Source organism: Echinops telfairi, unplaced genomic scaffold, assembly GCF_000313985.2.
Source record: "Echinops telfairi isolate 266 unplaced genomic scaffold, ASM31398v2 ScPeMD7_2291;HRSCAF=2852, whole genome shotgun sequence".
Lineage (NCBI taxonomy): Eukaryota > Metazoa > Chordata > Mammalia > Afrosoricida > Tenrecidae > Echinops > Echinops telfairi.
Genome location: NW_022106189.1, coordinates 12,565,131 through 12,589,758, shown reverse-complemented (window position 1 = coordinate 12,589,758; position 24,628 = coordinate 12,565,131). Strand labels below are relative to the sequence as shown.

General features: G+C 42.2%; 1 protein-coding gene and 1 pseudogene across 1 annotated transcript; both read left to right on the top strand.

Annotated features, from left to right (window-relative positions):
* The first annotated feature begins 990 nt into the window (after positions 1 to 990).
* LOC123522111 lies at positions 991 to 1,369 on the top strand (annotated as a pseudogene).
* A 1,958-nt stretch (positions 1,370 to 3,327) lies between these two features.
* Positions 3,328 to 23,771, top strand: SNX20 (sorting nexin 20). The gene is made up of 3 exons (XM_045293892.1): positions 3,328 to 3,372; positions 9,959 to 10,110; positions 23,103 to 23,771. The coding sequence occupies exons 1-3, from the start codon at positions 3,342 to 3,344 to the stop codon at positions 23,769 to 23,771; spliced, it is 852 nt and encodes a 283-aa protein (XP_045149827.1). The 5' UTR covers positions 3,328 to 3,341.
* Positions 23,772 to 24,628: the final 857 nt, after the last annotated feature.

Genomic DNA, 24,628 nt, shown 5'->3' with positions numbered 1-24,628 from the left:
CATATTCATATGGTTGAATACTTCAAATTTATAATTTCTCTTTCATCAAATCACTCCATTAAGAGAGTGGATGTAAATCGCAAGTTGGAAAAGGATATTGAGAAGGGCATATACCCAAATGAATACACAAAACACTTCTAAATCATTAAGAAAATAATCCAATAAAGAATGAAGCAATGGACTTGTTCAACAGATAATTTACCCAAGAGGATAATCCATGGTAGCACGCTGCTGTTGAGTTGATTCAAACTCATAGTGACCCTGCAGAACAGACTGGAACTGCCACATAGCGTTTTCAAGGTTGAGAATCTTTACAGGGGCCACTGCCACATCTTTCATTCCTAGAGGAGCTGGTGGACTACGGCTGCCAACTCTTTGCTTCGCAGCTGAGCGCTTTAACCACTGTACCATCAGGACTCCTTCAAGAGGATGTAGGGCTAACACATAAGCACATGAGCAGATCAAGATCATTATTCATTAGAAAATGCAACTTAAAACCACGGTGAGAGATGACTGCACAAGTAGAATGGCTACAATAAAAATACTGGCAACAGCAACTGTTGGAGGATGTGTGAAACAGCAACACTTACTGTGGCAGGAATGCAAGATGGTAGAACCTTTCTGGAAACATTTGGCATGAGCTAGGACAGCTGAAGTCATTCCTACTCTAAGATCTGTCCATTTCACCTCAGAGAAGTGTACACATTGGGATAAAGGTGAAGATTATTTCCAGCAGCATTAATCATGATGGCCCAAACTCGGCAGTCAGCCAAGGGGTGGGGGCAGGTAGGAAGGTTATGGAGTGATGTATTCAAATATTGTAGCAATATAGCAATTAGGAACAACTCAAGCTACAAAAATATTAATGATGAATCTTACAAGCAGAATGTTGATTGAAAAAAGCAAGACACCAAATAATACAAATTGACTTTTTAAAAATTCATATTGTAGCAAGGCTGTGGCTGTAATAGTTGCTCTCCAAGGTTGGTAATGCTGCCTAAGGATGACAAGACAAAGAAGGTTGCTGGAAAGTTGGCCAAGAAACGCAAAGACCTCATAAGCAAATCTGAGGGCAAGGCCAAAGGCAAAGTTGAGGACAAGCTCAATAGCTGGGTCTTGTTTGACAAAGCCACCTATGACAAGCTCTGTAAAGAAGGGCCCAACCATAAGCTTATCACCCCTGTTGTCTCTGAGAGACTGGAGATTTGAGGTTCCCTGGCCAGGGCCACCGTCCAGGAGCGCCTTAGTCTTCTCAAACTGGCTTTAAAACACAGAGCTAGAGTAATTTACACCCAGAACCCTGAAAGGCAGAGACGCCCCAGTGGCCAGTGAAGATGCCTCAATAGGTCCAATCAAATGTACATTTTGAACAATTAAATTTTACTAAATTAAAAAAATTGTATGTATAACTCAATATAAAATTTAAAAACAAGCAAAGTTAAACTCTAATGTACTGTAAATATGATATCCATTAATAGAGCAGAATATACAGAGTGCAAAGTTATGAAACATCTTAACATAACCAAACACCATAAGGGAATAAGTTGTTGGGCCTGCAGGCTCAGAACCATATCTGGGGGACACTAAAGTCAATTGGTATTAATAGTCCACAAAGACAACATTCTTCATCCTACGTTGATGAGTAGCAACTGTGATCTTGAAAGCTTGTAAGTGGCAATCTCAGGTGCAACTATTGGTCTCTACCAATCTGGAGCAAAGAAAAGTGAAGAAAATCAAAGACACAAAGAAACAATTAGTCCAAAGGACTAATGGACCATGGGAACTCTAGCCTGTATGACCCTGATACCAAAAGAACCAGATGGTGCCTGACCACCGCTACTCTCTGCTCTGATAAGGGATCACAACAGAGGTCCTGGATAGATTAGGAGAAAAATGTAGAACAAAACTTAATATAATAAAAAGACAGGCTTACAGATCTGATAGAGATTGGTGGAACCCTTAGACCATTGACCTTGAGTCAATGCTGGAACTGAATTTACCTCTGTGGCTCAATATTCAGCCAAATGATGGACAGGCCTATAAGGTAAACAACAATGAACTATATGAGATCCAAAGAGTAGCTATGCCCAAGGGTAAACCTCAGAATTCAAGAAGGGACAGGGAAGAAGGAGGAAGGGAAATGGAAAACACAGGAAGAAAGTGGGAAGAATGTTGTTATATTGTGGAAATCGGAATCAATGTCGCAAAACAAAATGTGTAAACTTTCACCTAGATCAATTTATAAATGAATACATAAAAGAATCAAGACTGTGATTACCTCTTATGAGGAGGTGCACATCGTGATTGGCAAGAGATCATGGGTGCATTTTTTCCCATATAGTAAGTTTATTGGGGGGTTATTTTTTCCAGCTATTACTAAATAGATGAAATATAATATACTTGAACATAAATTCTTTTTCTCCATGATTGCCTACAACTTTATCTTAACAAACATCCTCAGGCTGGTATATGAACAATATCAACTACATTTCTTTTTTTAACTCATCACAGTCCATACATACATCAATTGTGTAAAGCACATTTGTATATTCATTGCCCTCATCATTCTCAAAACATTTGCTCTCCACTTAAGCCCCTGGCATCAGGTTCTCATTTTTTCCCCTCCCTCCCCTCTGCCCTCTCCCTCATGAACCCTTGATAATTTATAAATTATTATTTTGTGACATGGGTGGATTTTTTAAGGGTTGATGAGGGTCTATTTCTTGTTCCTTCTCAGCTTATTGTCCTCTATCACATCGTTGAATCACATCATGACTCAGTGGTTTAGTTTCCCTGTTACTTTTATTGGTAGTGTTGGGTACATCTTTGCCCAGGAAAGGGGCAACAAAGAAGAAACTGAACCCAGTTACACTTTTTTTTTTTTTTTAACCTAAGGCATTGCCTTTGCAGCTCATCAGCTCCGTGCTCCAAGCCTCAGCTTCCCCATCTGTTTGGAGGATAATGGTCCCAGTATGCAATCTCACTGGGTGGGATATTCAATGCTAAAGGTCTTTGAGAATTGTTGTCCAGATGCCAAGGATCATCCAGGACTCTGAAAGACAATCATGATGCTACAAGGCCAATGACAAAACCCTCCAAAGCTGGCCCCGCCCTGCCTGAAGGCAGCTGCAGGAGGGCTAGGTGCAGCAAGCCATCTGTTGAGTTCAACCACTATCTCTCACCAACCAGTAGGCTAGGCTGACTCAGAGCAGGTCACACACCCCATTTCCTGTTTTCAAACAGGGAACTTAGTGAAGCGACAGCCACTTGTCTGCTTGTCAGTCTTTAGAATGGATCTCTGAAGGTAGATCTAACTCTCCTCTGATACCTCTCCTGGATCCATGGACACACCACAAGGCCCAGAGGCCTCAGGTCAGTGTTTGATCCCAAGCTCTGTCTGCTGCCCTCTGTACACTTGAATCCCCTCCTTCAGTGTCCTTCCTTAGTACCTGGTGGGAGTAGGGCAGGCCACAGCCTCTTTGTGTGGGGCTTTCATTAGAAATTAGGACTCAGCAAGAACCAGTTCTCGTCCCCCCAACAATCTCAATCCTTTTGGGAATGAAAGAATCATATACAACTCCTCTCTCTTAGGGTTGAGGAACAAGTCTTAAAATCTATATTTGTATCAGTGTAACCCTAGAGAACTTGTGAAAAATTCAGAATCCAAGCTCCTTCACAGATCTGCTAGTGTCTGCTAGGAGAATCTGCTGAATTCACATTTCCAGACCCTGCCCTTGGTGATGATTCTTCTAATGAGCATCCCTGGTGCTCATCCTTAGCCTACCAAGGCAGCTGGCACACTCAGTATAATGTGGCCTCTTGTCTCCAGAGTGGGCTGAGGAACTTACTTCACCCTCCTGGGTCTTATCCATGTTGAAAGGCATCTACAACCTGCCCTGACTGCTCATGCAAACATCCTTGGAAAGAGCAGTGATTGTAGGGCACCTGGAGGAGTGGATGAAGGTGAGGATGGGGAGAATTGCTGTTCCTACACGTGGAATTGGGTGGGAGAGGGTCTGAGAATCTCCTGGACCTCGTGGACTACATGCAAGCCCTAAGTCAACAGTATCAGCTTATGTAGTGTTTTGTTGTAAAGCCTATAAATCTTTGGTAGAGGGTACTGAGTAGAGGGAAAAGCCTGCAGGATCCCCGCGACCACTGGGGGTCCAGGACTGTTTTTCTCATTTCATAGACATGGAAACTGAAGCCTGGGGAGGGATGGGAAGCTGTGTAAGACCCCATGGGAGGCACCAATACCTCCTGCTCCTTTTTGGGTGGACGCATAGTGGAGCTGGCTTTGGTTTGGGCTACTGAATTTGATTTATCTTCCAAGCCTTGGATTTATGCTTAACTTTCCTAGGTCTCTGCTAGAGTGTCCAGCTAAGGCTATCATTTCTGAAGTCTTGTAGGACCCTCTGGGCAAATAGTGTTCTACTTCTGACTTAGAGCCGGTTGCTAGATCATAAAAAACAGGACTGTAAAAGCTGAGATTATTGAGTTCTATTCCACTCACTATTGTCCATTTTTCAAATAAGCTGAAAAAGTGAGGCAAATGCAATTGAATGACTCCCCAAAACATTGACACCCTTCCAATAAACTTGGACACCAAGTGTCCACTAGACAAGATAGCATGTGGCCTACACACCATTTTGTCTGGACACCTATCAGAACATAGGGAACCTGTCCCTAGTCATCTATTATCTTATCAAGGGGATAAGGCTTGTGACCACATTTTGTAGATGGGACAATCAAGGACTAGATGTGTTAATTAATTAATCGGTTAATTAATAGCTTGTCTAAGGATATGGAGGCTGTCTGGATGGAAGGCTAGTTCTCCAGACTTCTTTAGGGGAGATGATAAATTGATGAATTGCATACCCTATAGTCAGGGAAACAATCACACTGTTGAATATGCACAGCCCCAGGCCATACCCTTCTTTAACACCCTGGTCTTCCCATCTCTCAAAAGTGAGGTTGGATGGAGGGCCACCATTCTCACTGACCAACTGTACAGAGCCACAATGTCCCAGGGCAACTGTCACAGAACACAAGCAAGAGCTCCTGACCCCAGCTGACCTCATCTCTCCCCATGCAGGCCAACTCTAGGAGTTGGATCCCTGCATTGAGAGATGGGCTCTGATCACACCCTGGGACTAGTGATAGCTGTGGGGGTAGCAGTGGTCTTACCTCTTTCCAGGCCATAGTCAGTATGGAGGTTTAGCACTATGGGCTGGGACCAGTCAGCCAAGTGTTTAGCACTAGGACCAGGAACCCAATTCTACACCATGTCCACTACTATGGCTTCCTTAGATTCTCTTGGGAAGGAGGTGAAGTAACTTGCATCCTCCTTATTTCACATTTCTGAAGTTAAGTGGTACCTAAGCGACTCATTCTGTCTGAGCTACACCTGGTTTTTCATTGCCCCATTCTTAGACATGCTCGATTCTATTCAAACTTGGATATTGCTAGAACATTTATTTCACAAGTATTTCATAACACATATAGCATGTGTTTGACCATTATAGGAGGTAATACTATGTGGCATTCCCCATATAATATTATTTTTTGTGGTATGTACCAGGCCCTGAACTAATGTTTTAATGGTTTGTCAGAATTAATCCTCATACTAACCTTATGAGCGTGGGTTCTATTGTTATGTCCATTTCATTGGAAACTGAAGCACAAAGAAGTTCAGTAGCGTGCTAGGTGTCACATCAACTGGTTTTGTTTTTTTTAAACATTCTATTAGGGGCTCATACAACTGTTATCGCAATCCATACACACATCAATTGTGTAAAGCGCATTTGTACATCATTCTCAAAACATTTTCTCTCCACTTTAAACCCCCGACATTAGGTCCTCATTTTTCCCCTCCCTCCCCGCTCCCCCCTCCCTCATGAGCCCTTGATAGTTTATAAATTGGTATTTTGTCATATCTTGCCCTGTCCGACGTCTCCCTTCACCCACTTTTCGGTTGTCTGTCCCCCAGGGAGGAGGTCACATATAGTTCCTTGTAATCGGTTCCCTCTTTCCTACCCATTCTCCCTTTACACTCCCTGTTTCGCCACTCACATCACTGGTCCTGTAGGGCTCATCCGCCCTGGATTCCCTGTATTTTCAGTTCCTATCTGTACCAGTGTACATCCTCTGGTCTAGCCAGACTTGCAAGGTCGAATTCGAGTCATGGTAGTGGGAGCGGGGAGGAAATACTTAGGAACTAGAGGAAAATTGTATTTCTCATCATTGTTACATCGCACCCTGACTGGCTCATCTCCTCCCTGAGACCCCTCTGCAAGGGGATCTCCAGTGGCCTACTAATGGGCTTTGGTTCTCCACTCCGCACTACCCCCATCATTCACTATGGTAAAATTTTTTGTTCTGATGATGCCTTATACCTGATCCCTTCGACACCTTGTGGTTGCATAGGCTGGTGTGCTTCTTCCATGTGGGCTTTGTTGCTTCTTTCAACTGGTTTGTTTACATGGGTTGAGAATAGAATTATTGTGTAAACTGTACCCCAGGACTCTGCCTTGTTGCCCTCCACTCAGAGGAGGGTGGAGAGTATTCTGCAACAGGCCAGCTTGAGTTTGTGGCCTGTCTACCATCTAGCAGCTCTTGATCTTGGGTAACTCTAACAGTTCCTTTACTGAAAAATGGACATGACAATTTATATCATCCAGGGTGATAGGAGTAAATAAGAAAGGTCTGGTCAAGAGCAGAGTACTCACCCTGACATTTAAGAAACACTTGAAACAAATTAGACTTAACTTATTTGGCACACTCACCAGCTGCATGACTGCAGGCTAACCCTCAGTTTCCTCATCTGTTAACCAGGAGCAATATTTTGTGAGTGTTAGATAAGATAGTTGGTGTTAAGAACCTAGGTGGGTATGAGGTGGGTATAGTAAGCTGTCTGTAAATGTTTGCTTATATAGTTAGTGTGTCAGTTTGAGTAGACTAGAGAAACAATTCATAAAGACACATATGTGTATAAGAGAGCGTTTTATATAAAGGGTAATTGTATTTTAAGAAAGCATCCCAACCCAGTCCAGTCCAAGCTGATAAATCCAATATTAGCCCATATGTTCAACACTAATCTATGAAGTTCTCTTCAGGCCACGAAACACATGCAATGACACAGAATGCAGGATGATCACAGGCCAGTGAGTAGAAAGTCTTTAGATCCAGTGGTGTTGTAAGCATCTCAGTGCGGGCAAGGGTCTCTACATGGCTTCTCCGGCTCTAGAGGTCTGGTTCCATCAGGGTAGGCCCATGTGGCTTTTCCAGCTCAGGGCACTAGTGTAGTTCCATGTGTCTTGTCAGCTGCAATGTCTCCAAGGGAGTGAGGAGAGCGAGAGCAAGAGCGAGAGCGAGAGAGAAGTAAGTGTCTCCTGCCTCCCAGGAGGAAAAAAAAATCAGATTTCCCAGAATTCTCAGGAGAAAGCCATGCCAACACAGAGGCCTCATTAACTATGACCCAATTGATAGACTAGACTCCACCCCTTCACTCTTAATGCTCTTAAGTCCCAAATTTACACCAGGTCCTACCAAGTTATGTGAGAAAGAGACAGATGAGGAAAATCTCATCAGTAAAGACCTTCTCTGAATACTGAGATTTCACCAAGTACTGAAACATTTATCTAGATAAGCATCTTTCTCTTTCACTGAAGCTATTGCTTTTGCTTTGATCACCTTATTTAAAATTCAACTCAATGATATAAGGATTAATAGGGATAGATTCATTCTGGGAGAGATCTGTCCAACTCTCCATACCACACTGGATGCAAAGGGGAAGCCCTTAGAATATGGCAGCTCAACAGGCAGCTTGTTGGGTGGGGGAGGGCTTAGTAACAAGACTGTTGTCAATCCTCTCTGCCTGTCAACAGAAATTATTGCACAGATGGCAGGTTTCATAAGGACCATGTGAAATCCCAACATGAGTGGCACTCACTGAATTATGTCCATGGCAGTGGAGTTTGGTAAATCTCAAGCATCACAGGAGTCCTGATGGGACAGGGGATCCTGTAGCCCAGGGTATGACAAGGAACAAGCAGGAGGCATCAGCTGCTAGTGCAGACATCCCACACCCAGGACATGAAGGACATTTAGGTGGGCTTGAAACTTGGGGCTTGGTCAAGATGTAGAGGTTTGAAGATATTTGAAGTAAGTGTGTGGGTCTCATTCAATGTATGCATTGGTGTCTTTTAGCTGGGCAGTTTTCTTACCTTGGATTACCCCAAAGTAGATACTTGCACAAGGATTTGGGTACAAATTGTTTATCTGGGAGATAGTTGTAGGAGGCATATGGGAGTGTGGGAAAATGAGGAAGGGAAGGGCAAGATGCCAATATAGAATGTCATTGAAAAGATTATTGCTGTAGGCAATGGTGGTGGTGGGGTGTCAACCCTAATGGAGATCATTTGGGAAACTCTGTAAAGCCTGTCTCAGAATTGTCTCATCTGAGTGGCAAGAAAGTCAGGCTATTTACCCACTCAAACCCTTCTTGATTGGATGAGGGATGCTTTTGAGCAAGCTCTTATGTCCCCAACAAACTGGCAAGTACTTCTAAGAAAAAGTCAGTGACATAGTAAGTGTTAAGTCAGCATGAGATGGCACTGACAATGCCTGCTATAGTACCATCTCCTTCAACAAATTTCCATTTCATTCATTCATTCATGTAATCACTCAGGATGTATTCATTGACAGCCTGCTCTATTTCAGGTTCTACAGGAACAAATCAAACACTAAGTTGACTCTCAAGGTTAGTGAAGAAACATTAGAAACTAATTTGAAATGTCATAAAACATGCCAAAGGAATAAGATGATCTCAATCTAATGATAAGAGGCAGTAGAAATGATCCATACCATTTCTAGACCTTAAAGGACCCTTTGTAGAAGGGTTTGGGGGATCCATGAAATAAGATTCAAAATTGTGTGTGCATTTCACTGGGAAGGAATTCTACATTTCTCTAAGATTCTCAGTGGTACTCGGGGTTCACAAAAGGCTTTAAGAAACACTGTGTTAGAGCAGGCCAGGCAGGGAAAGAACTGGGTTTCATTTAAAGAAGGAGTGACGTGCACAGAGGCAAAAAGCAGGTGGGAAATGAGTAAGGTAGGGGCCAGACAGGCAGAGCCTGAAAGAAAGCATTCCTCCACCATTCACTGGTAGATGCACAAAGAGTCTTGGGAACCACCACAGAGCTAGTGCTGTAAGGTGTGCAGAGATGAGTGGGCCACAGTCTGTTTCTCCAGAAGCACATGGTTTCACAATGTCAGTCCACAGTCCAGAAGCAGGAAATGCAGCACAACCACAATGCAGCCTCTCAGAACCAAGAAACCACCTTGGCATGGTGGCCATTTTCAGGGACAGTTTATCTAATTAGCAAGGTAAGTACAAGGCTCCTGTACTTATTTGATAATCTGTAGTAAATTACATTACATGGTTTCACCACAAAAACCTGTGAAACTATTCACTACACATTAGTAAATAAGCAAACACATGTAAGTCCGTGTTTATCTTGTTTACCAGGTACTCTGTCCCTGTCAGGGTAAACAATCAAAAAAGGCCTTAATTCTGTAGGAAAGTGCTATGGGGTTGGGAGAGAGGCAAATACCAGCCAGAACTAGAAGTTGAATATTTAATGTGGTTTAAAAAAAAAGTGAAATTGTTCACTACAAATTAGTAAGTCAGCACACGTAATCACATGCTTACCTTATTTATTGGGTAATCTGACATTGCTCAATGATCAGTGTCAGTGGTAGGTGGACATGGGTAGTTTGGAAATAGACCTGTGGTTGATGGATCTGTTTGGCCCTATAAATAGTGTTGGGTAGAGGGGCTATTCACCCCTCTTCAGGAACTCTGAAGTCCCACTCTGCACAGACCCAGCATCTTCTGAAGGTTTTGCCTTTAAAGTAAAGTGGCTGGTACAAATCTCAAAGCATGTTCTCTCTGCAGATCCCTCCAGCAGTCTAAGCCCTAACTCCAGCATGACCACAAAAGAGCTACAGGAGTACTGGAGGAATGAGAAATGCCAATGGAAACATGTCAAGTTGCTCTTTGAGATCGCATCAGCTCGCATTGAGGAGACAAAAACTTCTAAGTTTGTGGTAAGCCAAGATAAAAAATAATCTTCTACCTCCTTATACTGCCTCCTTTTGGGCCCTGGGCAAGTCCTGTGGGGTCTCAGCATTCCCAAACATGAAATGGGTTGACACACTCCAGTTCAGAGTTCTGGAAAAATGATCAAAAAGTTAGATTTCATCAGCACCTACTATGTACATGGCATTGAGTTAGGTACAAGGGGAATTGAAGACATCAAAGTTATGATCTCTGGTTCCAACAAGAGATTAGCCCATTTGAGACAACAAAGTCTCCATGAAAGAAAAAACACATAATTTAACCCCATGCTATCAGCCATCTGTGTCACTTATTCATGGGTTTTGCTACCTCCTTATAGCGTTTATATAATTGGTTAGTTTTTTAAAAGTCGAATTGCTTTTTAAAAAAACCCACTAAATTCATTTATTTCAAGGAAAATTTCAAATGGAAAAACACTATCCCATAGGATAAAAAGGTAACTAACTACAAAAATAAATACAAGGAAGATTAACCAATAATGATAAATAGAATGATAAATAAAATAAAACGATAAATAACAATAATAGCTTCTCAATGATTACTATGCCTGAAAGAAAGTTTTAGGTTTGGCGACCGCCTCTTCATTGTTCTTAGTTGTATTGAGTTGGCACCAATCTATAGAGAGCCTATGCACCACAGAATGAAAAGCTGCATGGTACTGTGCCATCCTCACAATTGTTCCTATGCCTGAGCCCATTGATGCAGCCACTGTGTCAATCCATCCCATTGAGGGTCTTCCTCTTTTTCACTGCCCTTCCTTTTTATTATGAGAAAAGTTTAACTTGTGTTAAACCAAACTAGAATTGGTCAAAAATCATGACTGCAGAGTGAAAATTAGAAGTTGTGAAATATGAGATGGAGCACATAGTGATCACTATCATAGGCATTAGTGAGCTGAAATGGACTAATATTGGCAATTTTGAATTAGAAAATCATAAAATTTACTATATTAGAAATAACTTAATGGAGAGAAATGGTATTATATTCATTGTTCAAAAAGACAATGCAAAATCAATCATGAAGAACAATGCTGTCTGTGATAGGATTATATCTATACACATTAAAGGAAATCCAATCAATACAACTATTACTCTAATATATGCACCAACCACAAAAACTAGTGACAAAAGAATTGAAGAATTCTACCAACATCTTCTGTTGTAAATTGGTCAAACATGCAATCAAGATGCATTGATAATTATTGGTGATTGGAATGCAAAAAGTTGGAAACAAAGAAGAAGAAAGTGTTGTTGGAATATATGTGTGGTCTTGGTGATAGAAATGAAAGTGGAGATCACTGATAGAATTTTTCAAGACCAACAAATTGTTCATAACAAATACCTTTTTTCTATACACATGGACTTCCCCAGAGGGAATACACAGAAATCAAATGGATTACATCTGTGGAAAGAGATGCTAGAGAAACTCATCAGCAGCTAAAACCGGAACAGGGGCTGACGGTGGAACAGGGTATCAACAGGTAAGTTCAGGATAAAGCTAAAGAAAATTAAAGCAAGCCAATGAGAGCCAAAGTACAATTTTGAGTCTATCATACCTGAATTTTGAGAACATTTCAAGAAGAGATTTGATGCATTGATCACTAATGACAGAAGAACGAAGACCAGATGAGCTGTGGGAAGACATCAAGAACATCAATCATGAAGAAAGCACAAAGCCATTAAAAAGACAGGAAAGAAAGAAAAGATCAAAGTGGGCGTCCAAAGAGACTGTGAAATTTGCTCCTAATTGTAGAGCAGGTAAGGCAAGTGGAAGAAAGATGAAGTCAGAGAACTGAATAGTAAATTTCAAAGGGTAGCTCAAGAAGACAAAGTTAAATATTATAACTAAAGGCCTAAAGACCTAGAATTATAAAATTTAAAAGGAAGACCAGGCGTAATATATCTTAAACTGAAAGAACTCGAGAAAAAATTCAAGCCTTGGGGTTCAATCTTGAAAGATTCTATGGGGAAAATATTGAATGACCCAAGAAGCATCAAAAGAAGATGGAAAGAATATACAGAGCCATTGTACCAAAAAAATCTAGTGGAGGAGGGCCTTGGGAAGATGGTGCCAAGACAGAGTACCCTGCCTAGAACTACCCTTGCTTGACCCGGAGATTGATAAGTAAGGAGGTCTTTCTTGGAATTCAGATCCGGGGTCTGAATTCTTGGCACTCCAGCAATATTTTAGACCCCCCTCTCTGATTTTTTTTTTTGTCCCAGAGAATGCAGCTGAGCACACCAGGTGGCAAACAGGTGCAGTCTCCTCTCTTCTACCTCCCAGGGTTGCTACGGCAGCAGGAGAGTGCTATCCCTTTCCCCCTCTAGCTGGCAGATCAAATGGCAGTGGATGCCTGCCCCCCACCCTCTCCTCCAGTTCAGCAGGTCAGTTTCCTTTTCTCCAGGCTTTGGAGAATGTCCCACTCCACAACACCCCAAGTGGAGCCTTCAGCACCGCCTTCCTCATGTACCCCCTGGAGCCCTGGAGGATGGAGCTCTCAGGAGGCAGAACAGAGCCTTCATTGTTTCACTCCCTTAGCTAATCCTGTGCTTCTCCCAGTCTCCACCCTCCCACCCCACCACAGGCACACCTTGTCAGAGTTCAGCTCTAATTGCCTCTGGATAGAAACTCCCAGCTAACTCAAAAAGGGATTCTGCCCCTGCCTGTATCCCAGGAGGACAACTTGAACTCCCTAAGTGCTTCAAGAGTATTTTAGATTGGTTAACATTTTCTTTGGAGGAAAAAAAATCAACTTTTTTTTCCCACCGAAGGAACAGAAACTCAGTATTCCAGTGTGCCTCCTCCTTCCCGAGCTAGGCATCTTACTGATGCTGTGACTTACTGTCCATAGCAGGACCTCCATCTGACTAGAAGTCCCCTCTACATTGGGCCTCCACGCCTGCAGTCTAGTTCTACTCTAGGACCCCGGTATAAAGGGCAGATTGTATTGAGTGGTGCAGAACCCTATTACTGTGCCACAGTATAATGTGGGACATTCTCTTAAGAACAGGGAAATGTGTGTGCCTCAGAAATAAGGGCCTTCTGCTATAAACAAAATAGCAGACTGGCTATGTTATTTACAGGGTCAATAGATGACTCTGGTAGCTCTTTTATTATACCCCTCATCTACCCCATTCATTACCTCAAGACCTGACCACCCAAGTGAGGAATAATACACCTCTTTTATAATCTATCAAGCAATAATACACCTCTGAAAATTCCAATTTAACTCTTAAACTCTTGCAATTTATAAAAAATGACTACATTTAACAGGAAGCCTCCCTAGATTAATTCCATCACTGAATGCCTCCTCTCAAGCACCCATCTTCTAGCTATTCTACCCACTCAAGTATCAATCCTTCCGCATCATCACACAATATGATTTCCAACTCTTACCTGATCTTCCTCCCCTAACCCAAAAACCCAACCTCTCCTCACTCTACACAACCCCAAAGCCTATGATCATCTCCAGCTGGACCACTATGTCATGCAAACAGCAACTACCACAAAAAATCAAGAGAAACAAAAGTTAGCAACTGAAGATTACCCAAACCCAATAGGTTATACAGAAAAAGAAGCCATTGAACTACAATAAAGAGTACAGCAAAATGATGTTTAGGGCCATACAAGAGACCTGGGGTTCATGAAAACAGAGGAAAAGATTGAGATAATGAAAAACTCACACCCAAAGGAAAGTCAGAAATTAAATAACAAGTTAGCAGAAATAATAATAATAACCCATGGTACAAGAGCTGAGCAGTAGGATGGATGAAGAAGCAAATCAAATCAATGGTCTTGAAGACAACAGAGCAGACTTCAGCAAATGAGAGAAACAAACAAACAAAAACACACACAAAAGCATCTGAAGAAAGTCTGAACATGATGTGGGACATCATGAAGAGAAATAATATAAGGTTCATTGGTATTCAGGAACAATAAGAAACAAACAAGTCAACAGATAAAATAGTAAGGAAATTCATGGGAGAAATTTTCCATATTATCACAAAGGAGGAGACAATAACTATCCAGGAAGTAGAGAGAGCATTAAATAGATTAACCCCCACCCACCCATCCACCCCGAATACTTCAAGACATATAGTAGTCAAATTATCCAACTTCAAGGAAAATCAGAGCATATTGAGAGCAGTTAGGGAGAAAAAAATTATTCCATACAAAGGTAAACTAATAGAATAAGCTCAGACTTCGCCACAGAAACCATGCAGGAAAGAAGAAATTGGAGCAACATATTCCAAAAGTTGAAAGAGAAAAATTACCAATCAAGAATTGGCACTGGTACAACAATAGATTCATAGACCAATGGAGCATGACAGAAAATCCAGAAATAAAAACATCTACATACAGACAACTGATTTTTCAGCAAAGGACTAAACGAGAATAAGCACTAAATGGGAAGGGGATGCTCTATTCAACAAATGGTGCTAGAAAAAATGGATATCCATCTGCAGATGAATGAGGCAGGACCCATTCTTCACCCCCCACCCCCTACCCACACACAGAAGCAAACTCAAGGTGAATCAATAACTTAAATGTAACACCCAAAGCTATCAGGATCATCAATGAGAAAATTGGGGCTGACCTAAGGGCCTTAGTGCAGGGCATATGCAGTCTATCAAATATAACAAAGGAAGCACCCACTCCACAAGACAAAATAGATGAATGGAACCTATAAAAAGTAAAACACTTGTGTACATTGCAAAATGTCAGTGAAAGAGTAAATCCAGAGCCCACACATTGGGAAAAGATATTAACAATGACATAATGGAAAGGGACTAATTATTGAGATCTACCGCATACTACAAGCCTACAACAAGAAAAAAACAAATAACCCTTTGAGAAGGTGGGCATAGGACCTGCACAGATGATTCCTGCAGAATGACACTGCTGGCTGAAAAACACATGAGGAAATGCTCTCGTTCACTAGCCATCGGGGAAATACAAGTTGAAACAACCATGAGATACCACCTAACACCCATAACTGTAGCCCAGGTTTTAAAACCTGAGAACAGCAAATCTTGAAGAGAGTGCAGAGAGATTGGAACTCTTATACGCTACTGGGTCGCTTGTAAATATGTATAACCACTGTAGAGAGCAATTTGATGAATCCTAAAACAGATGGCAATAGAAATACCATATGATCCAGCAATACCATTACTGGGTATATAACCCCCAAATAAGAAAATATCATGAACAGATGTTTATTGCAACACAGTTCACTATAGCAAGAATTTGGAAACTGCTTAAATTCCTATTAGTAGAAGATTGGATTTTAAAAAGCTCTGGTATGTACATACAATGGAATACTATGCATCCCTAAGAAACAGCAGCGAAACCACAGAACACCTCATGACATGGAGGGATCTGGACATCATTATGTTTAGTGAAGTTAGTCAGTCACAAAAGGACAAATATTGTATGAGTCCGCTGCTGTAGAGACATGCCACCGGACAGACAAAAGCTCAGGCTTACGGAGCATCTAGCCTGCTGGCCAGGGTGGCCAGACAGCCCGGTAGGGAGCCTGACAGGTGCTAATGAACCATACACCATCCTCTCAAGATCAGTATCTCAAAGGTCCCATTGACAGAGGCTCTTCATGCTCGTTGGAATCAAATTGTCAAGGGAGGGGGAGGGGATATTAAGCACTTAGTGGCTGCCATGCAAAGTAATGACGAGCCCCTCTCCCCCCCACCCCCCCCAGGTAGACATCCCTATGAGAACGGTGAGGGTTGATGATGGAAAGTCAAGTCGGAAGAGGGGTAAGGGAACAGACTCGTCTGTGAGAACAGATACGCTTATCAGCTGGTAGGAAAATGGGGAGACCAACCTCCAATTGGGGTGAAATGTCTAAAAATACTCCTCAGGACCCTAAGGGGGAAATAGCTCTGGTAGTAGGCACTGAATAAGCCACATTGATCTGAGTTTCTGGACATATCTGGGGAGCCAGGACAAATGCCATTAACACTGGGGCATTGAATTCTGGATCAGTGAGGTGCACAACATGCTCCAAAGGCCACACCAGAGAGATCCGATGCTGAAACGCCACTAGGCGAACTGTACTCTACCTCAAAAACACCTGTTACCTAAGGACTTAAGACTGAAAAGTCTTGGTGTTTGCAGAAGCAGAAGCCAGCTATACCATGAGTATTGAAGTGTTGGTAGGTGGACAATCATTGACTTGCTATATTAATGCCCCAAGTACTGTAATAAGATATATATTATTCTGGCAAACTCATGACTGACATTTTCAATGAATACTGATGTAAATTTTCCCTGGCAACCAATTCCCATTGTTTGTGTAAATAGTGTCCAACCATAAACGGATTTATTCTGTACAATGTGAATAATTTAGGTATTACAGTATGTAGGTAGCTTATTTTGGCCCAATACCCTTCTTCCAACTGTTTTAAAAATTAGTACCAGAGGTTACTAATCAATGACAATGTTAATTGAAGATCTTTATGCTCCAGGGAGATGATCAATAAGACTCTCTACCATAAATTAACAAGGAAGTCTCTAAAGGAAGCCAAAGGCATATTAAAGGGAAAAAAAAAAAAAAAGATAGATCCAGGAATGGGTTTTAGGCTCGCACTGAATTCTAGCTCCAATTTAAGAACAATTAATTCTCACATCATGGCCCTGATCAATACTTGCCCTCAGGAAAGAAACACAGAATATATGAGTGCTATAGCAAAGTGTGGTGAAGAAATTAGATAGTGTCCAGCTATCAGATAAAGAGAGTCTGGGGTCTTAAAGGCTTTTTTCGAACCAAGAAGCCTTCTCATTGAGATGACAATTAAGTCCACATGAAAGAAGCAGCCAACATCAATGATCAAAGAATAATATGAAGCAGAAGGAGGAAATAGTACCAGAGCCCAAATTGTGAGATCTGCTTTGCAGAAGGCTATGGATGACAGTGGGAGCCCAAAATACATTTGTGAGATCTCTATAGGAAATAAGTGTCTGGTGATTTCCCTCTGTAAATAATGGAGGGATGGGAGTAAACTGGTTACAAAACAGAGTACATTTGGGGACATGACTATAGGAAATCAAATGATAAACTTGACTTGGACAATTCAAACCTTGTCAGTTGATCCGTCCCCGTACACATTGGGCCTGATCTAATTTTCAACATTTTCTGTGGAGTTTTTTCCCCTTCATATTGGGGTTTATCTCTGATGTATTTTGTCAGTGGGGAGTAGTACTTTTAATTTTTGTTACATGGTTTTTCTGTATATGAAACCCAAGGTTGATGAACCTACAGAGACAGTAAGTAGAATAAGGGTTCCTTGGAGCAGGGGGGAGGGCACAGGGAGAGGGGAGGGGAGGGGGCGGATAAAGGGTAGTACAAGGAGTATCAAGGAGTTAGAGAAAGAATGTTTTGAAACTGATTGTGGTGGCAATCGTGTAACACTGCTTGATGCGTTTGATCTAAGGAATGATATGATGTCTGTCTTAGCTCCAAATTAAAACAAAAAACTAAAAAGAGCTAGTTGACAGTCAATCCATTGCAACCGCTGTGTCGATATTGTTCCTTCCTCTTTCTCGATGCCCCTCTACTTTACCAAACATAATGTCTTTCTCCAGGGACTAATCTTTTCCGACAACATGTCTGAAGTATGTATGTAAGACAAAGTCTCACCATTCTTGCCTCTAAGGAGCTCAGTGGCTGTGCTTCTTCCAAGACAGATCTCTGTCCTTTTAGTAGTCATGGGACTTTCAATATTCTTCTCCAGCACCACAATTCAAGTGCATCAGTTCTTCTTCAATCCTCCTTACTCAATGTCCAACTTTCACATGGATTGGAGGCAATTAAGAATATAGGGCCTAGGTCAGATACACCTTAGCCCTCAAAGTAACATCCTTGCTTTTCAATACTCTAAGGAAGTCTTGTGCAGCAAATTTACCTAATTCAATACATCTTTGCTCTCTTGACTTGTGAGCACTCTCTTCAGTGAGCACTGAATGTATATATCAAAGCAACCTTGACAACTTCAGCCTTTTCCTCATTTATTGTGATGGTACCTATTGGTCAAGTTGTGAGGATTTGGGTCTTATTTACATTGAGTTGTAAATAGGGTTGCGATGAGTTGGAACAGATTTGGGGGCACCTTACAACAACATTCTGCATGATTCTTCGGGTTTCGCTGGTGAATTGTGAAGTAGATCCTCAGGTTCCTTCTTAGGAGTCTGTTTTAGTCTAGATAGAAACTCCACTGAAACTTTTCCACCAACGTTGTGCTATCTGCATATTGCAGGTTCTTACTAAACCTCCCTCCAATCCTGATGCCACATTCTTTTTCACATAGTCCAACTTCTCTGATTATTTGCTCAGAATACAGGTTGAATAAGTATGGTGAGAGAATGCAACTTTGACTATCTTTTCCTCAGCTTAAACTGTGCAGTATTCGCTTGTTCTGTTTGCACAACTGCTTCTTGATCTATGTATGGATTCTGCATGAACACAATGAAGTGTACTGTAATTCCCATTCTTCTCAAGAATATCCATATTTGTTATGATCCACACCATTGAAGGCCCTTGCATAGTCACTAAAACACAAGTAAACATCTCTCTGGTATTTTCTGCTTTCAGTCTAGACCCATCTGATGTTAACAATGATATCCCTTGTTTCATATCCTCTTCTGAATCTGACTTGAACTTCTGGCTAATGTCTCTCAATAAATTATTGAAACTGTTGTTGGATGATCTTCAGTAAAATTTTACTTTCTTGTAATATAAATGATATTTATATCTATATTTTGAGAGTTCTGTTAGGTCACCTTTCTTTGGAATGGGTACAAATATGGATATCTTGCAGTCAGTTGGCCAAGTAGTCAACTTTCAAATTTCTTGTTGTAAGTGAATGAGTGCTTCCAGTATTTCATCAACTTGGTAAAATATCTCAATTGGCATTCCATCTATTCCTGGAGTCTTGTTTTGGGCTAATGTTGTCAGTGCAGCTTGGACTTCTTTGTCCAATACCATTGGTTCTTGATTATATGCTACCTCCTGAAATAGTTGAATGTTGACTAATGTTTTTTCTTTTTATTTTAGTACAGTGACTTTGTATATTCTTTCCAGGTTCTTTTAATGCCTGAGATAGTTAGTTTGTTGTGCCAAACTGGCCGATAAACACATGTGGGGTTAATTGAAGGGCAGTGTGATAAATGGCTTGGTGAGTCTCGCCTTTCTAGTTCTCGGGTCTCTTGCTTTCTGATGGTTGGCCAGGGTGCAGCTGCCTTAGCCAGTTCTCTGCTTCAGCTAGCAAGGCTCACTTCCTGAAAGACATCCCCAAGGAGAAGCTGCATGGACCTACTCCAATGCAGCCCTGGGTGCTGGAGCAGCCATGTGGAGACCCCTGGCAGCGCTGAGATGCTTACACATTCACTGACTGGGCTTTCCTCCTGCAGTCAGCATCATAGTGTGTGTTTTGTGAGATGGAGGAGGACTTTGTGGATTGGTGTCAGACATATGGGTTAATGCTGGACTTGTGGGCTTGGGCAGTGCTGGGTTGGGATGTTTTCTTGATGTGCACTCACCCTTTGTATAAAACTCTCTCTTATACATATGAGTTTCTGTGGATTTGTTTCTCTAATGTACCCAGACTAACACAATGCCTCCTACATCATTTAATATTTTGCCCATAGAATCTTTCAATATTGCAACTCTAGGCTTGAATCTTTTCTTCAGCTCTTTCAGTTTAAAATATGCAGAACATGGTCTTCTTTTTTCAATTTTCTCAATCCAGGTCTTTGCACATTTCATTATAGTGCTTTGTCTTCTTGAACTACCCCTGGAAATGTTCTGTTCAGCTCTCTGACTTCATCATTACTTTTATTTGTCTTAGCTACTCTACAATGAAGAACAAGCTTCACAGTCTCTTCTGACATCCGCTTTGATCTTTTCTTTCCTTTCTTTTCAGTGGCCTTTTGCTTTCTTCATGTATGATGTCCTTGATGTCCTCACACAGTAGATAGACCTTCTGTCTATTACGTGCATCAAATCTGCTCTTGAGATGCTCTATTCAGGTGAAATACATTCAGGGTCATATTTTGGCTCTTGTGGATGTGTCTTCATTTCCTTCAGCTTCAACTTGAACTTACATATATGTGCATTGGTGGTCTGAACACCTGGCCCCGGGCGTGGTTTCAGCTGCTGATATTGAGCTGCTCCATGGTGTCTTCTCACAGATGTAGTCAGCTTGCATTCCATTCACCAGTTATTATCAATGCATCTTGATTGCATGTTTGATCAATTTCAGACTCAACACGTTCATAGAATTCTTCAGTTTCTGCATTACTAGCTTTAGTGGTTGGGACATAAATTTAAATACTAGTTGTGTTGACTGGATTTCTTTGCATATTGATAGATAGTATACTAACACAGGCAGTAATGTTCTTCAAGATAGATCTTGAAAACTCCTTGACAATGATGAAGGCAGTGCTATTCCTCTTGAATCTTTCTTTTCTAGCTTCGTAAACCATATGATTTTCTGTTCAACATGGCCAATAGCAGTCAGCACACTAATGCCTGGAATATTGATCTTTATGTGTTCCATTTCACTTTTGATGGTTTTCAATGTTCCTACATTCATACTTCACACATTCCAGGTTATAATTATTAATAGATGTTTTAGCTCTTTCTTCTCATTTTTAATAACGACTTACTAGCAATTGAAGGTCAGGAAAGCTTTACTCCAGTAGGCTTTACTCCTTCAACGTCATTATGGTTGACTCTACTTTGAAATGGTAGCTCTTCCTCAGTCATACCTGAAGGGCCTTTTGACCTGAGGGGGCTTATCTTCTGACACTATCTCTGACAATATTTTACGTCTATTCATGAGATTTTCAATGTCTGACAATGTTCTGATGCTATCCATAAGGTTTTCAGTGGCTAATTCCTCTGAAGTGGATAGCCTACTCCTTATTTATTAATCTGGAAACTCTGCTGAAACCTGTTTGCTTTGGGTGGCCCTGCTGGAATGTGAAATACCAGTGACATAGTTTCTACCATCACAGCAACACAGAAGCCATCACAGTACAACAAGTTGACAGACAAGTGATGGCACAGCAGAGTAGAATTTTGGGAGATTAACCTCCTATTTTAGAAGGCATTTTAGAATTCATTTAGTCCAGCCCTGGTGATAGAATAGATTAAGCGTTTAGCTGCTAACCAGAAGGTCAGTAGTTTGAACTCACCAGCCTTTCTGAGGGAGAAAGATTGACAGCCTCTGAAACCCACAGGGGCATCTACTCTGTCCTACAGGGTCACTATGAGTTAGGGTTGATGGCAGTGATTTTGGTATTTGGGATTTTATTACTCAACAGCCTATTTCTACTTTTCTTTTAGATTGAGGTGTTTTTTCTCATTTATTTTGTTGTTGTTGTCTTTAAATGAAATCCAAGATTGGTAATCGGTAGAGACAGTAGCTGGATTAATGGTTTGTTGGGGTATGACAAGGGAGATTGGTGGGGAATGGGGAGCTAATAACAAGGAGTATATGAAGGAAGAAAATGCTCTAGAACTTATTGTAGTGATGATTGTGCAATTCTTTCTAATGTGATTGAACTATCGACTTACATGATATGTGAATTATATGTCAATAAAACTTTTTTCAAAGCCTATTGAAAAAGATTTTGAGTGAGAGTACTCTTATTACTAGTCTCACTTTACAGGTTCAAACAAGTTCAATTATCTGTCCTTGTCCACACAGCTAGTCCATAATGGGACTGGGATTATAACCCTGATTCCTGAATCTGTGTTCTTGATTAGTATCCTCTGTGGCCACGGGAAGAGAACTGAAAAGAGAAAAAATTCTTAATATATCATACCATCATCACTATACTACATAAAAAATCTCCCAAGTATTCAACACTTGGATAATACAGATCAAATTCAAGCTTCTCACTTCAGAAAACCAAGGCCCAATTTTGATAATGTAAAACCAAGATGGGGTCCTGTACACCTCAGGTGTCTGCTATTCTTGGGGTTAATTCCTGTCCTTACTTTTTGAAAGTAGGCCAAGTCCAACCACAATCCAAAACATCAACACAGATAAAGAAAAGCCGTTTTCAAGCAACAAAGCCCACATGGAAGAAGTACATCAGTCTGTGTGATCACAAGGTGTCGAAGGGATCAGGTATCAGGCATCATCCTAAGAAAAAATATTATCATAGTGAATGAGGCGGGGAGTGCGGAGTGGAGACCCAAAGCCTATTTGTAGGACAGTGGACATCCCCTTACAGAAGGGTCTCCGGGAGGAGATGGGCCAGTCAGGGGATGATGTAGCAGTGATGAAACATACTACTTTCCTCTAGTTCCTAAATGCTTCCCCCGCCACCCCCCATCACTATCATGATCCCAATTCTACCTTAAAAATCTGGCTAGACCAGAGGATGTACACTGGTACAGATAGGAACTGGAAGCACAGGGAATCCAGGGCGGATGATCCCTTCAGGACCAGTGGTGTGAGTGGCGATACTGGGAGGGTGGAGGGAGGGTGGGTTGGAAAGGGGGAACCGATTACAAGGATCTACATGTGACCTCCTCCCTGGGGGAAGGACAACAGAAAAGTGGGTGAAGGGAGACATTGGACAGGGAAAGATATGAAAAAATAATAATTTATAAATTATCAAGGGTGCATAAGGGAGGGGGGAGGGAGTGGGGGGGAATTGAGGAGCTGATGCTAGGGACTTAGGTGGAGAGCAAATGTTTTGAGAATGATGAGGGCAATGAATATACAAATGTGCTCTACACAATTGATGTATGTATGGATTGTGCTAACAGTTCCATGAGCCCCTAATATAACGATTTTAAAAAAAGAAAAGCTATTTTCAGGATATGTTTAAAATCGTAAACATTACTGTTTTTGTTTGCAGCAGCTCTGTCTGTCATCTCAAACCCGCTGCCAGGCTGTCATTAAAGTCCTCCTCTCGTTCCCTGCAGATGTACCAAATCATCGTCGTGCAGACAGGGAGTTTTGACTGCAATAAAGCCATCCTTGAACGGCGCTACTCGGACTTCGAGAATCTCCAGAAAACCCTCCTGAAGAGTTTCAGGGAAGAGATAGAAGACGTCGCCTTCCCCAAGAAGCACCTGCTGGGGAACTTCACGGAGGAGATGATTTGTGAGCGCAAGCTGGCTTTCAAAGAGTACCTGAGCCTGCTCTACACCATCCGCTGTGTGCGCCGCTCCCGGGAGTTCCTCGACTTCCTCACGCGGCCCGAGCTGCGCGAGGCCTTCGGCTGCCTGCGGGCCGGCCAGTACGCCAAGGCCTTGGACATCCTGGCGCGCGTGGAGCCCCTCCTGGAAAAGCTGACGGCCCACTGCCCGGTCACCGTGGTCCCAGCCCTCTGCGCCATGCTGGTGTGCCACCGCAACCTCGAGCGCCCGCGGGAGGCCCTCGCTGTGGGCGAGAGGGCCCTGTGTCGCCTGCAGGCCCGGGAGAGCCACCGGTATTACGCCCCTCTTCTCGACGCCATGGCTCGCCTGGCCTACGCGCTGGGCAAGGACTTCGTGTCCCTGCAGCAGAGACTGGAAGAATGCCAGCTGCAGAAGCCCACCTCCTGCGGACTCCTCCTGAAGGAGCTCGTCGTTCGGGAATATTTGTACTGAACCAGCGCTTCAAGCATGGTTCAGAGGAGCTGAGAGTCCCGGCCGGGCGGCGGGGTTGGGGAACAAGGGAGGAGGTCACCGTTGTTCAGTGGACTACTTGGGCTTCATTTTGAGGGCGAAGATCCATTCTTGGCCCTAACTAACTGGGTAACTTTTGGAAAACCCCTTTTCCTTCCTGGCCATGTATTTGCTCATCGGTACTGGCCAAACATCCTCCAAGTCTCTGTTTTTGTGTCCTGTGTCTGCTGAGAGTACTATTGCTTCTTCCCCGGGGGAGGTAAGGGTCAGGTTTATAGTGCACACCATGACACAACTTAATCCATTTTCGCCACAGCTATCCCAAGTCTTAACTGTTTACTTCTTCCAACTCTGTATTACTTACAAAGATACCTATTATAGATAGTATCCCACATATTGTAGCTTTTCCCTTGTAGCATATAAACCTAACTCACTCAGGTTTCGGTTGTTTATCCCCCTGGGTGTGGGGTATGCACTGATCATTGCGATCAGTCCCCCACCTTCTCCCTACCATCTTGGTATTGCTACTCCCATTTCTGTTTTTGAGGGGTTTATCTGACCTGGATTTGCATGCCATGAGCTCTTATCTGTACCAGCATACATGCTCTGGTCTAGGCAGAACTTAAAGGCAGGACTAGGGGCCTGGTAGTGGGGGGTGAGGAAGCCTCAAAGAACCAGAGGAATATCGTGTGTTTCATGGGTGCTATGCTGCGCCCTGGTTGGCTCATCCCTTCCTTGTGACCCTTCTGTGATGGGATGTCCTAGTGTCTACAGATGGGTTTTGGGTCTCTGCTCCGACCCCCCTAGTTCTGAACAATAAGTTTTTTTGTTTTGTTTTG

Coding starts and splice junctions, on each gene's coding strand:
- SNX20 (XM_045293892.1), top strand. CDS start 3,342: ATGGACACACCACAAGGCCCAGAGGCCTCAG. Junction 3,373..9,958: donor ACAAGGCCCAGAGGCCTCAG/GTCAGTGTTTGA, acceptor TTCTCTCTGCAG/ATCCCTCCAGCAGTCTAAGC. Junction 10,111..23,102: donor CAAAAACTTCTAAGTTTGTG/GTAAGCCAAGAT, acceptor CGTTCCCTGCAG/ATGTACCAAATCATCGTCGT.